Here is a 15,365-nt window from a genome sequence, read left to right as displayed (position 1 = left end):
CTTTTATAGGCAAGGGAATCATCTTCTTTTCTTTTATTTTATTAATATTAATATTTTATTTTATTTTAATATTATATATACATATTGAATTGGGTGATGGTCAGGAGGTTTATTAATCGACACAATAAGTGAAAAAAACTAATAATTTTATCCTTATTAAATGTACACCTTTTAGTGTCAATCAAGTATCTAATGTAATCACCTTAAATACATAATAAAACATCTTAAATTAAAAAAAAATCTCAAATATAAAACAACACAGTTAAGTTATAACCCCAAAAACCAAGCCAAGTTACCCAACAAAACTTCTAAAAATTAATGGAAATATTCCAATAGCAAGACTTTAAGCTTGACTTCCAGCAGTAATGCCCTCTTCCAGTGGGAATACTCCAACAGCCACACTCCACTACTCCAATGCAGACACTCAGCAACACTCCAACCCATACCCAGCAACCCACCATCTTCCAATAGCACTCTAATTCCAGCCACATACCCAGTAACATTCCAAACCAAACTAGCAAATAAATCTATACAAAATCAATCAAAATACCTAATGTTATCAAATGCATAACATCTACACTACAATCCTTAACAACAACCATTATAAAAAAAAAAAATTAAAACAGAGCTACCTTTATACACATCCCTCTTGATGTAAATCACGAATCTTTTCATACTATAATCCTCTGCTGCCAACACGACATCCATTATCTTAGTAAAGTTCACTGCACCATCTGCTGCTACCACAACATCAGCTTGCACCTCATTTACTAGCAACAATTTCCGATCTTCACGCTTAAACCAATAACGAAATTGGCCACTTGATTTTCCCCCTCCGCCACGACCTTTGCCACTGCTAAACCCATTAAAGAACAAATATTTAAAATTTTTGGTGGGAAGTTCAATTATCATTTGTTAATATACATCTAAAATTTTGGCAGAAAATTTTTTGTGACAGACTTTATGATGGCTATTTTCCGTCATAGAGTTATATTTTTTAAAAACACTATGTTATAATTATAATTTATTAACTAATTCATGTTTATAGATTTAATTAATTGATAAAATGAATATGGGAACAAAAACTAAAAACAAATAATATTAATTAAAATCTATTCAATCCAACAAATTCAAAAGAGATACATATAGTATTGACACGACTAAAAAATGTACTACTCTCAAATATAGGAGTGTCTAGTTATAATATAACCCGGTGAGTCCAGGATCGAACCACAAGGAATTTTAAATCCAGTAGTCAATTTAAAACTAAAAAAATTAATTGTGGGGAAAAGAAATTATTTGAAATCAATTTAAAAATATGCTAAGGTTCGAGATCCACTCTCTGTATTCAAACTATAATTTTAATACTCTCTCATTTATATTTTGCCCTCACTTATACCAGTTAATTATTATATAATTTAATTTTATGTGTGTGGATAAATATAGAATAAAGTACCTAAAGTGCCACACTATATTAATGTGTCCACATTATATCAAAATACCATATAGATCCAAAAAAAAATATAAATTAATATGACATAAAAATAACTAGAAAAGAATAAAATAAACTGAAAAAACTCATTTGAGAAAATAATAAATTTAATAGTTTAAAACATTGAGATTCACCTTTCACCTCATCTTAGTAAAATTAGCCACTCATATTAAAAGAAAACATAAAACTCTTTTTATTTGATAAACTTTTGAAATATGTTACAAGAAAAATTGATACAAAAGGAAACAAGAAAAGAAAAGAAAAGAAAGACAGAAATTCTTCAGTTCCCTCTTGGCCACAACTCTCTCTCTCGACTTCAGCTTCTCAATCTCTCCCCTCTCATTCGCTTGCATCCCTTGCCTTTTATAGGCAAGGGAATCATCTTCTTTTCTTTTATTTTATTAATATTAATATTTTATTTTATTTTTATATTATATATACATATTGAATTGTGTGATGGTCAGGAGGCGTATTAATCGACACAATAAGTGAAAAAACTAATAATTTTATCCTTATTAAATGTACACTTTTTAGTGTCAATCAAGTATCCAATGTAATCACCATGAATACATAATAAAACATCTTAAATTAAAAAAAAATCTCAAATATAAAACAACACAGTTAAGTTATAACCCCAGAAACCAAGCCAAGTTACCCAACAAAACTTCTAAAAATTAATGGAAATATTCCAATAGCAAGACTTTAAGCTTGACTTCCAGCAGTAATGCCCTCTTCCAGTGGGAATACTCCAACAGCCACACTCCAACACTCCAATGCAGACACTCAGCAACACTCCAACCCATACCCAGCAACCCACCATCTTCCAATAGCACTCTAATTCCATCCACATAGCCAGCAACATTCAAAACCAAACTAGCAAATAAATCTATACAAAATCAATTAAAATACCTAATGTTATCAAATGCATAACATCTACACTACAATCCTTAACAACAACCATTATAAAAAAAAAAAATTAAAACAGAGCTACCTTTATACACACCCCTCTTGATGTAAATCACGAATCTTTTCATACTATAATCCTCTGCTGCCAACACGGCATCCATTATCTTAGTAAAGTTCCCTGTACCATCTGCTACTACCACAACATCCGCTTGCACCTCATTTACTAGCAACAATTTCCCATCTTCACGCTTAAACCAATAAGGAAATTGGCCACTTGATTTTCCCCCTCCGCCATGGCCTTTGCCACTGCTGTTGCTGCTGCTAAACCCATTAAAGAACAAATATTTAAAATTGGTGGCTTATAGTGAAATTTGAAAGCCCTGTAGCAAATTTCGCTTTAGAGATTGCTACACAAGGCATGATATATCCTAAAAGGAATATTGCTACGATTTTGAAGCTAAAAAAATAATGTCGTGTCTACAAAAAAACTTAATGAAGCATATATTGCTGGATTGAAAAATGGTGTTAAAATATTGACAACTATACCGACTATAACAGACCTCCACAACAGGCTTGGCAACGACTTCATAAACACACTTCTGTGATACAAATTCAGTAAAAACCTCATCGAATTCATAAGTGTCTGAGTTCCAATTGTTCTTTCGAAGTTTCAACCTCTTAAGCTGAGGTAGAGCAAAAACCCAAAATGATTAATGGCAGCCTATAACCTAGCACAGAGCTCAAAAACACCATATATAAGAATCAAAGTGAAATTTTAACAATCACACATAAACTCAATAATTAAAACGAGAATGAGACTACCTCTGTCTGCAGCTCGATACAATCAGCAAAATCGACATCTGCTACGGTCTCTTCTGCATTTCGGGGCCACAATCTCACTGCCACTCTAACTCTTTCAGGCACTACAAGCACCAAAAAATCAGCAACTTGGGACATTAAAAGTTACTATTGAGACAAAAATCAAACAGAAAACAAAACTGAACAAATGAAACTGACCTCCGTCATTTTCGACAGAAGATGCGGAAATGCTGCGTTACACATTTTAATTTAGATTATTTTGAAAATAATTTAAATTAAAATGTGTTACAGCACTGAAAACACAATCATGTAATGGTTCGTTACAAATTTTCCCGGACATGTAACAGGAACATGTGACCTTGAAAATTGAAATGTGACAATGCCTTGAAAAATGAAAAAATCCATTAAGCTTCAAGATTAATGATTGATGCCATATGCTTAATTTTGTATTCTTTCCTTGGAAGCTTGTAAACAATAGAAATTATGCAGAGTTTTTGAATCTTGTGCTGACCTATAATATGAAGAGATGGGCACTGAACTGGGGATGAAAATGCATTAACCACAAGCTTAGGCTGCCTGAACTCGAATCCTAGGAATTTAGCCCCAACTATTAATATCACAAACTTTATCTTTGGCACTTTTGTAAAAGCCACTCCCTACAGTTTCAGAAATTGAACGCATTAGTGATAAAAAAAATTAAATAAAATAAAAAATCATCAAATCTCGTTCTCCTCCTCAAAATTAGGAACGGGATAAAATTAAGCAACAATAATAATTGACATTTTAATTACCTCTGCTTGCATTCCCGGTGAAGCAGCTGCTATAAATGCTCCCTAAAATCTCATTGGTCAAATTAGAAACTGAACACAATTGCTGCAAGTAGCAATAAACTCGAAGAAAATAAAACCAAAAATAGTTCAAGTTCTCAGGTGCCCACCTGAGAGAAGCCCAACAAATCATCAAAAGGACCATGTGTTTCCATGTAATCTTCAATATATGCAATGCTCTGTTCAAAGTTCATATACTGAGTACAATCCTACAGTAAGAAAACAGTCGCTGTCACCGGTCTTGCTACAAAATAATCTAAATTAAAATGTGTTACGACATTTAATAGAGGTACAGTCTGAAACGATTCCAAATTACAAGGGTAAAAATTGAAAATAATAGCACCTAATTTCGCTTTGATTAAATGTGGGTCAAAATCTGAAAAAAAAATTCAAACCCACTTCTATTCAATAAGTTTTCATCGATTTCTTCATCACTATGTCAGATTTACAAAGGAAAATTTGTCACCATTTCATGCAAGTCAAACCCAATGAATTTATTCAGCAAACTCATTCATATTACAAAACCTAATCGATTCTACACCCAAAATCAAAGGACAAATTGAAAAAAACATTGTAAGCATTTACCTTCACGAAGTGAAACGAGAGTGATGGTGACGCTGAAAGGACAAAGAGACTAAGAAACAATGCAAAACGAGAGTGTAATCGAGAATAAATGGTTTAAATGGGGGCAGAATGGTGGCATTCTTCCATCAATTGAGAAGGTGAGAGTTTAGTTCTAGGGTTTCAATACCATTACCAAAATGGTGCCGACAGCAACGGGCTATAATTTTTAAACAACATTACTGGCATAGTTACAATATACTTGAATGGCGGCGAAAGGATGGTGTTTTGGTCGATCGATTGAGCGCAAGGTTGATTTATAGGGTTTGGTCGTGAGAGAGTGTTGTGTTTGGGTGTAAGAGGAATCAAGACTTTTATCATAATTTCTTGATTGAGAAATTTTTTATCGCGATTCTATTATTAATTTGTGATAAACAATAATTATATCATAAATATATGATAGAAAATAATATTGTCAGAGAATCATCATTAATTTATGATAGATTAAAAATTATATTATGAATTTGTTATATTATTATGATATAAGTTGAATTTGTTATAAATTATTTGTCATTTATTGTCTGTTTTCTTGTAGTAATGCCAACTAATACATCATAAGCCACTAAATGTATGACACGTAGTTGAAGATTCATGTGTCACAGTCAGCCACATCACACCGTTATCAACTTCTACGTTCACATTCTGCTTTCTTTTGTTTGTTGTCTTGTAGCTGTCAACTTAACGGGTGACATTTACTAAATAGGGAGATGAGAGCTTCTAAATAGGGAGCTGAGAGCTTCGCAAATTTACTGAGAATTATTTTTTCCAGACTTTCAATATACATGGTTTAATAACTTTCTTGGAATTTATTAAGGTCCTGGAACCTAGACCAAATCAGCGTTATGTGTGTGTATATATATATAAATACAGATTTTAATATACTACAAGATAATATATTTTATATTACAATCTTTATTTTATATATACATACATACATATATGTATATACATAGAGCTCTTAAATGAAACAACGAATTCATGTGTGATCCTTACCCAATGTATTGAATTGGTAAACATATTTTACTAGGCCTTTAATTTTGAATTAGTAAATACGATCCATCAAATATTGAGCTTCCCACTTTTCTTGCAAGAGCAAAGGTCTTGATACATTTTCTTTTTAACTTTTTAAAAGTATCAGTTATTTTGCAAATAAATTCTATATATATAATTCCAAATCTAACTGTTTAATATTTATTTATTTTTTTCCCGAGTTTGTTCTTGCGAATAAATTTTGAAATGGCTTGCCATTTGACCGTCAAAAATAAGAACTCTACCAACCAATTGGAATTAGAGAAGACTTCCTAACTCATACATACATAAGAAGAACTCGAGGTTACGTTATCACATCTATCCAACCATGTGTATAAGCAAATACAGTTTCTATTTCTTCAAAAATGAAAAATTACAATTAATAGTTTGCCCTAGACGTAGCTCGATTAATTGTGAATGCATATTATTACATCTGTGATAGTCATTTAAATTTGAATAATAATAATAAAAGAGATAAGAGTTGGTGTTTAGTTGGTAAGATTCCCCACTCTATCACTCTATCCAAATCTTTGTTAAGGGAAAAAAAAGTTCTAATTAATAGCACACAAAAAAAAAAAACTGCATAATAGAGTTTCACACTGTACCAGTTTGGGATTGTTGATCGTTGCTGCTTATTTGTGAGTTTCAAATGTTATGTGTAGCCTTAAAATGATGAGATAATATGAAAATTATTGGTTCATAATTTCATATGATGAAAACTTGACATATCTACGATTTTGAATGAAGAAAATTTTGGAACGGATGTTAATTACATACATACGGCCCATGCACACATACATTGTTGACCCTAATTTTTGGTCAACCAAAAAAATTGAATAAAGGGGACGATATAAAGAATAAAACATCAATAATTTAAGTGGTTCAATACTTAGTTTACGTTCACGAGAGTCAAGAGAGCAAATTCCACTACTAAATAATGATTACAACATAGTTTTTCTTTCTTGCTACTCGCCTTTTTAATTTTTTTTTTCGCTTGTCCTTTATACCTCTAGAGCTCTCTATTTATAATACAATTTTTGAGTATCCTAAGTCTTCACTAATTCTTTATTTTGGTCGACTTTTCCTACTTAATTAGAATTTCATTTGAAGTCTATTTTTGTCTCCTTCTCAAAGTGGGCTCCAAGCTTCTAGATTAATTAGAATTTTATTACGCTTTGCTTCCCTTGTGTCTTGCAGGCCATGTTTCCTTTTATTTTTTGCTTTCTTGGTTCTTGGTTCCTGATTCTTATTTGCTTTCTTGGTTCCTGGTTCCTAGTTCTTGTAACTTTTATCTTTTTCATGCTTTCCACTTTTGACTTTTCATGGTTCCTGGTGACTTTTGTCTTTTTCATACTTTTTACTTTTTGCCTTTGACTTTTCTTGGTTCCTGTCCATGCTCCACTTTAATTAATTTTTTTTCATGCTTTCATGCTCCATACTCCATAGATTTGCATGCTCATTTTTCTCTTCGACATCAGCTGCCCCCTAGCTCTTTTGGAGCTTTATTTTCAAGCTCAAAAAGAGATATTTCCTCGCCTATTTATACATTGGCAAAAGCCTCTCCTACCCACCAACGAACCCATCTCTTACTTATAGAGATTTGGTCTTCTCTCTCTCGTTCAACAATCAACTTTTTTTTTTCAAGTTTTGTTTATCTATTCTTTTTTTTGTGTGAGTATTTGCTATTGTTTTTCCCTTTTTTTTTTTTGGTTTGATCAATAATGTCATCAGATTCTCAAGACTTTTCTGAATATGAGCTTTGTGAATGTCCTTTAGAAGAGGATAATTATTAGCCTATAACCAGTCAACCATTTGCCGTAAACTTTACCCTTACTTCTTTTTTCCCACTTCTCTCTCTACTGGTCCCTCTTCTGTCTCTACCGAGTGGAGCACAAATGAAGAGGTTAACCACATGGGTGAAATGTTACTCGAATCCTTATGTGTTTCTTACGGCATACCTCGTTCCATTTCCTTAGAAAGGGCTGCAGAAAATGATAAACCTAGCCATCCTTCTCCCGGCATTGTCACCATGCGCCTTGACTTTTTTACCCATGGTGTGAGACTCCCTTTCCATCTTTTTCTCATGTACATACTTAGCAACTTTAAGTGCGCTCCTGCTCAAGTCTAATTGTATGGCATCCTGTGATAGGCATGTACATCCTTTGGAAACAGAGAAACCTTCCTAGCCCCACCTTCCAACAATTTCAATTTTTTTAACCAACTAATGGCCATCCTCAATCCTAATTGAGGTTCTCTATTAATGGTTGGTATTAGGTGCGCACCTGGCCTAAGTTTCCTCCCTTAATTGTCTAAAAGAAATCTTCTGGGGGGTCTTAGAAAGACTCATGGTTTTTTGCTAGTGGAGATTGGGATTTTGGGGAATTTAGTGATATAAACCCTGAATACCGGGTTCAAACGAATTTTTGTATCCCAGGTACTATCTGGGCACTATTTTAATATGTTATTTCGCAGCTTCACTAACTTAAATTTTTTTTTCAATAACTTGGAATACACCTACCCTTTCCACTGTTATCTTTGATAATGAGAGAGATTTGTTGTTGAGTGTCCTCAATATTCCATTAGAATATAGATCTTGGACATATCTCTCCCAACTTGGTTTTTTTAATCAATTTTTGGTTTTATCTCCCCTGCACACCTTATAGATTCTCTTAGAGGTGAGTTTATACTCTTTTTCCACATTTTTGATCATATAGAAACTCATATGCTTTTCTTTCTCTCTTTTGTTTTCTTTAAGAGTGATGATGCAGTCACAAATTCTTGTACAAACTGATTTGACATTAATTCATTGGTTGAATGAAAATATAAAATAATAAAAATAAATTATGTGGGTCCAAAGATATTTAATTCAACCAATTTTATCATACCACATCAGTTTGTACAAAATAAATTTGTACAAGAGTTTGTGGCTATATTATTACTCTTTCTTTAACCATGTCTTCTGGGAACGACTGAGCTCGTAAAAAGAAGAAGATTGAAAAGCTTTCTCTTGCTAAGATTAGTAGAAAGCTAAGGGATAAGCCTACCTTTCATGTTGGAGGGTCATCTTCCCAAGCTGCTTTTCCCAATCATCCTCAGCAAGAGGCCTTATCTCAACCAACTATTAATATGGTTGTGTATCCACCATCTATTAGTGTGATGAAGAGTAGGAATCCATATTATACTAGGATTAGTTTCCTTATTAACTAAAGTTTAAGACTTTTAAATTCCTTTCTAATTTAGAATTTTGTTTCCCTTTCAATTTAGGATTTTGTTTTACTTCATGAATTAGGATAATTACTACTACTATAAATAGCTCCCTCTTGTAGCCTTTGAAAGGAGAGAATTTTGAGTTTAATAATATTTCAATTTTCAAATCTCTTTGTGAGTATTTGAACAGTTAATTCTTGGTATTCTACGGAATCAACGAGTCTTAACCCCTAAATTCACGGTATTCTTTTGAATTAACGTGAATTTAGTTGTTCTTTTGTTCCGGTATTCTCTAGAATCAACGGAATATTTTGAACATTAAACTTCCGCTGCATCAGTTTGTTATCAGAGCAAAACCTGGTATCACCAATCTAACTTCATCTACCACAAAACCTTTCCTTTTTCCCTTTTTGATTTTTTTCATTTAGCTTAAAAAAAAAAAAACATAACTTTTTCAGACAAACCACCACCACCATCATACTTACCAACCCAAAATCTTTCAGATCCACCCATCCTTACTCGATTTCTGACCACTGTCATCGGAAATCTAAAACTTTTGCTTAATTACAGTTTCGGCCTAAAATTTTTATTTACTTTCAGTTTAGCCCCACTACCTTTTTAAACCCGAATTTAAAAAAAAAAGCCTCCAAGAAAAGCTCGTGATGCTCATACTACAACTTACAATCAAGAAGATGTTTCGAAAGATGAATCCCTGGCTAGTATGACAGCCAGAATTGATATGTTAGCTGCACAAATGGCACGAATGACAGAGTTACTTGACGAACGCCATCGTACTCCAGAACGTGAAGACAAATCAAGTGGAAGCTTTGCTAACCCATTCTCTGGGCGTCGACCTAGAACTGAGTCTACTGATGACAGAAGATGGGAATCTGGGTTGAGAATTGACATTCCCGAATTTCAAGGAAGTGGTCGACCTGAAGAATTATTGGATTGGATTAACGCCATTGAGGAAGTTTTCGAATACAAAGAAGTTCCTGAAAATAAACTAGTTTCGCTTGCTGCAACTCGATTTCGTGGAAGAGCAGCAGCTTGGTGGCAACAAACTAAGCTCACAAGGATTAGGCAAGGCAAAAAGAAGATTGATTCTTGGGAAAAGTTCAAGAAGCACTTGCGTGGAGCATTCTTGCCTCATAATTACGCCAAACTGTTATACCAACAGCTACAGAATTTAAGGCAAGGTAATCGATCAGTGGATGATTACACTACAGAATTTCATTGGTTGGTGGCCCGCAATGACTTGACAGAGACAGAAGAACAACAGGTTTCCCGCTACATTGGAGGCCTACGATCTCAATTTCAAGACCAATTAAATTTACTTGACCCATACTCTGTTTCAGAGGCACACCAACAAGCCTTGCAGTTGGAGAAGCAATTTAGTCGACGTACTAATGACTCAAGCTTTCGGGGTGCTCGAAGTGTTGTTCGTGATAATTCAAACCCAACTTCTCAATTTCGTAATTTCACTCCTCCAAATCCTCCAAATAAAACTAGTAAACCTAGTGAAATCGGTCAAAGCAGCAAAACTCAATCATCGGGTTCGGGATTACGCTGTTTTAATTGCGGAGAAAATGGGCACCGAATGACAGAATGTAAAAAGGGAGGAAAATATGGTAAAGGCTTATTCGTAGGCACAGAGGAAAGCGAAGACTATCAGGAGGAAGAAACTGAAGAGTTTGTTGTAGAACCAACTTTTGATAGTAGTGGTAGCGCTCAATCTGTTGAAGAAAATGGTGATAGCGGACCAATGTTGATCGTGAACCGTGCATTCTTCACTCCTAAAGGTCAAGACAAAGACAAGTGGCTACGACAGAATATCTTTCAGACTACTTGCACAATCGGGGGTAAAGTATGTCGTATGGTCATAGACTCCGGCAGTTGCGAGAATGTCATTTCGGAAGAAGCCATAACAAAGCTAAATTTAAAGACAGAACCTCATCAAACTCCATACAAGCTCACATGCCTGAAGAAGGGAAATCAAGTGACAGTATCGAAACGTTGCTTAGTTTCCTTATCCATTGGTTCAATTTATAAAGACAAAATTTGGTGTGATGTTGTGGCTATGGATGCTTGTCATCTATTACTGGGTAGACCTTGGCAATATGATCGAAACGTAGTGCATGATGGGAAGAGAAACACCTACAACTTTATGTTTAACAATACCAAGATCGTTCTCCTACCTAACAAAGAGTTTACTCTCCAACAAGACTTGGGTAATTATTTGTTAGGAAAGAAGCAATTTATAGATGTTGTAGCAGAGACAAAGAGAGTCTACATTTTATTGGGAAAAGAGAGTAACGGTGATTCGAAGATTCCTGAAGCTGTGACACCTATTCTGGCGGAATTTCAAGATTTATTCCCTAATGAGCTACCACAGGGTTTACCACCTCTTCAAGATATACAACACCAAATTGATTTGGTACCAGGTTCTACATTACCAAATCGACCTCATTATCGTATGAGTCCTACAGAACATGAGGAATTAAGGCGCCAAGTGGAAGAGTTACTAGAAAAGGGATTTATCCGTGAAAGTCTTAGTCCCTGTGCAGTCCCTGCTTTATTGACTCAAAAAAAAGATGGTTCTTGGAGGATGTGCGTGGACAGTCGAGCTATCAATAAAATTACAGTTCGATATCGTTTTCCAATCCCTCGATTAGACGACTTGTTAGATCAATTCAGTGGAGCAACAATTTTTACCAAACTTGATTTGAAAAGTGGCTACCATCAAATTCGAATACGGCCTGGAGATGAATGGAAAACAACTTTTAAAATTCGCGAAGGGTTATACGAGTGGTTGGTAATGCCGTTTGGCTTATCTAATGCTCCGAGTACTTTTATGCGAGTCATGAATCAAGTTCTTCGCCCTTTCATTGGAAAGTTTGTGGTTGTTTACTTCGATGATATACTTATATATAGCACCAGTCACGAGTTACATCTACAACATTTGAGAGAAGTGCTTTTAGCCTTAAGAGCAAAAAGTTTATACACAGCAGTAAACAAGTGTATTTTCTTGACCAAGAAAGTATTATTTTTGGGATATGTGGTGTCGAAGGATGGTATATCTGTTGACCAATCAAAAGTGGATGCTATTCGAGATTGGCCTCAGCCAACTACTTTATCCGCCACCAGAAGTTTCCATGGATTGGCCTCTTTTTACAGGCGATTCATTCCTCATTTCAGTACTATTATGGCACCAATCACAAATTGCATGAAAGGAGGACAATTCTCTTGGACAGAGGCAGCTACTAAGGCATTCAAGATTATCAAAGAAAAGTTGATTACTGCCCCAGTACTTGCCCTACCAGATTTTTCGCTCACTTTTGAGGTACATTGTGATGCTTTTAAGGTCGGCATTGGAGCTGTTCTTAGCCAACAGGGTAAGCCTATAGCTTATTTCAGTGAGAAGTTGAATGGAGCAAAGGCACACTACAACACTTATGACTTGGAATTTTACGCAGTAGTCCAAGCGTTAAAACATTGGCGACATTATCTAATTCATAAAGACTTTGTTTTATACACTGACCATGCCGCGTTAAAGTATCTCAATAGTCAAGACAAGCTCTCTCACAGACATGCCACGTGGACAGTATTCCTTCAACAATTTACCTTTGTGGTGAAGCATACCTCTGGTGAATCCAACCGGGCAGCAGATGCACTTAGTCGACGAACTTCGTTATTGACACAGATGCATAATCAAGTTCTTGGATTTGACACATTTCGAGAGTTATATGCTTCTGATCCTTACTTTGCTCCTATATTAGAAGACGTTGTTGCAGGGTTTCGCTCAGATTATCATTTACATGACGAATTCCTTTTCAAGAGTAATCAGTTGTGTGTTCCTAACTCAAGTTTGAGATTGAAAATCATTTCAGAGTTACATAATGAAGGGCACATAGGTTGTGACAAAACTCTGGCTCTAATCGCCAACACTTATTTTTGGCCTACTATGAGGCGTGAAGTCTATCACTATGTTGAGACTTGTCGCATTTGTCAAGTTTCCAAGGGTGCAGCAACTAATGCTGGGTTATATATGCCGCTGCCAATTCCAACACAACCTTGGGCTGACATTAGCATGGATTTTGTTTTGGGATTACCCCGCACTCAGAGGGGTATGGATTCAATATTTGTTGTTGTTGATCGATTCTCGAAAATGGCTCACTTCATTGCTTGCAAGAAGACTACAGACGCTTTAATTATTGCTCGCCTATTCTTCAAGGAAGTCTATAGATTGCACGGTTTACCAAGTTCTATAGTATCTGACCGGGATACACGATTTCTTAGCCATTTTTGGAAGACATTATGGAAGTTGACTAACACTCGCCTGAATTTTAGTAGTGCTTACCACCCACAAACAGATGGTCAAACTGAAGTTGTCAACCGCTCTTTAGGAAACCATCTACGTAGTCTAGTTGGTGATAACTTGAAGATGTGGGATCAGAAGTTATATCAAGTCGAGTTTACTTATAACCGTGCAGTTAAGCGTAGTACTGGTTTAAGCTCTTTTCAGGTGAATTACGGATATAATCCACGAGCTCCTATCGACTTGGCTCCAGTTCCAGATTTAGTTCGCAAAAGCGGTAAAGCAGAAGACTTTATTGAGCAGCTTCAGCAGATTCATGAAACTACGCAAGAGTCTTTGAAGCAGACGACCGAAGGTTATAAAATTATGGCAGACAAAAAACGTCGAGCTTTAGAATTTCAAGTAGGAGATCTTGTTTGGGCTATCTTAACTAAAGATAGATTCTCAGTTGGTGAGTACAACAAGCTTTCTGCCAGGAAAATTGGCCCTTTGGAGATTATCGAGAAGATAAATCCTAATGCATACCGATTACAGCTTCCTAGTCATATCCGCACCGCAGATGTCTTTAATGTCAAGCATCTTATTCCTTACAGAGGTGTCATGATGAAGATGTTATTGCTGACAATATGAATTCGAGGGCGAATTCTCTTCACCCTGGGGGGAATGATGAAGAGTAGGAATCCATATTATACTAGGATTAGTTTCCTTATTAACTAAAGTTTAAGACTTTTAAATTCCTTTCTAATTTAGAATTTTGTTTCCCTTTCAATTTAGGATTTTGTTTTACTTCATGAATTAGGATAATTACTACTACTATAAATAGCTCCCTCTTGTAGCCTTTGAAAGGAGAGAATTTTGAGTTTAATAATATTTCAATTTTCAAATCTCTTTGTGAGTATTTGAATAGTTAATTCTTGGTATTCTACGGAATCAACGAGTCTTAACCCCTAAATTCACGGTATTCTTTTGAATCAACGTGAATTTAGTTGTTCTTTTGTTCCAGTATTCTCTAGAATCAACGGAATATTTTGAACATTAAACTTCCGCTGCATCATAGTGCTTATGCCACTACCAACATATTAGTTTATGCTCCTTTCCTATCAGATTCCAGCCAAGGGACCTTACCTAAGTTGGAGGGCTTACCCAACTTTGCTTGGGATGACTCTGCTCAGATATATCTCAATTCTTTCAACCAACTTTGGCCTCAGTACATTTCTTCCAACGACATGAGGCGTATTGAAAATTGTGATCTAACCGACATCATGCTAAACAACATCTGTCAGGTACCTTATGCTTCCTTACTCTTGGTGCTTCAAAAAGATGTATATCTATTAAAATTCCTTATTCATTTCACTGTAGCTTTCATGTGCCATCCAAGTATTCAGAAAAAGAATTAAAAGTTTGATGTTAGAAAGGAATACACTAATTGAATCAAGGTGAGCCTCTAAAAGGTGGATTGCTGAGCTATAAGAAAACTTAGCTGAAGAAAAAGCTCGTGTGGCGCAACTAAAGGCAAACTATGATAATTTGAAAATTGATTATAACAATATGAGGGATCAGTCCCAATCTGAGATTCAAGATTTGTCTAACTCCCTTAATCAACTTAATATTCAAATGTCGACAGCCAAAGCTTCAGCTATAGAGGAATACAAGACTTTTGCTGAGTTTGCTAATATTATTGATGAGGAATTTCTGAAGGGTGCTGCCAAGGTAAAAGTAATGATGGAAAGTCATTATCACCTCCTTGACTATAGCTTTGTAAAAGATTATGAAGACAAGGGCTGATCATAGCATGATGGCCCCCCTCTTTTTTTTTTCTTTTGTACCAGGCTAGTGGGATTATATAATGCCTCCATTTCCCACACCTCTTGTTATGAACTTACGAAGTTGTCATTTTTTTTTTTTTACCTTTGTTGTCACCTGAATTTCTTTAATGTTTTCCTACACTAAACCTTTCTTGAACCAGGAATTTGCTTAACTTTTAAGACTTAACTTTTCTGCTTAACTTTTCCTACACTGGGAAGTCGTTTAGAATTTGCTTAGATTTTGTGAAATTTACTTGACTTTTCCCAGGAAAATTTGCTTAACTTTTCTTTGATGGAATTTGTTTAACTTTTTCACGAGGAAATTTGCTTTAACTTTTTCA

General features: G+C 35.0%; 1 protein-coding gene across 4 annotated transcripts; it reads right to left on the bottom strand.

Moving 5' to 3' along the window:
- Positions 1 to 2,012: 2,012 nt before the first annotated feature.
- LOC18039093 (dihydrofolate reductase) lies at positions 2,013 to 5,002 on the bottom strand. 4 transcript variants are annotated; one of them, XM_006428713.2, is made up of 8 exons: positions 4,630 to 5,002; positions 4,155 to 4,253; positions 4,009 to 4,050; positions 3,729 to 3,873; positions 3,221 to 3,321; positions 2,959 to 3,081; positions 2,496 to 2,719; positions 2,013 to 2,378 (listed from the first exon to the last, which is right to left on the bottom strand). In XM_006428713.2, exons 2-7 carry the CDS (start codon positions 4,236 to 4,238, stop codon positions 2,648 to 2,650), a joined length of 567 nt encoding a protein of 188 aa, XP_006428776.2. In that variant the 5' UTR covers positions 4,239 to 4,253; positions 4,630 to 5,002; the 3' UTR covers positions 2,013 to 2,378; positions 2,496 to 2,647. The 4 variants fall into 4 exon arrangements, with proteins under 4 accessions (XP_006428776.2, XP_024038492.1, XP_024038491.1 ...); XM_024182724.1 differs by having other exon boundaries at positions 2,013 to 2,365; positions 2,496 to 2,716; XM_024182723.1 differs by having other exon boundaries at positions 2,014 to 2,365.
- Positions 5,003 to 15,365: the final 10,363 nt, after the last annotated feature.

This window comes from Citrus clementina, unplaced genomic scaffold (assembly GCF_000493195.1).
Source record: "Citrus clementina cultivar Clemenules unplaced genomic scaffold, Citrus_clementina_v1.0 scaffold_6, whole genome shotgun sequence".
In the NCBI taxonomy this organism is placed as follows: domain Eukaryota; kingdom Viridiplantae; phylum Streptophyta; class Magnoliopsida; order Sapindales; family Rutaceae; genus Citrus; species Citrus x clementina.
Note: the sequence above shows the minus strand (reverse complement) of the source record. Positions and strands in the feature narration are given on the sequence as shown.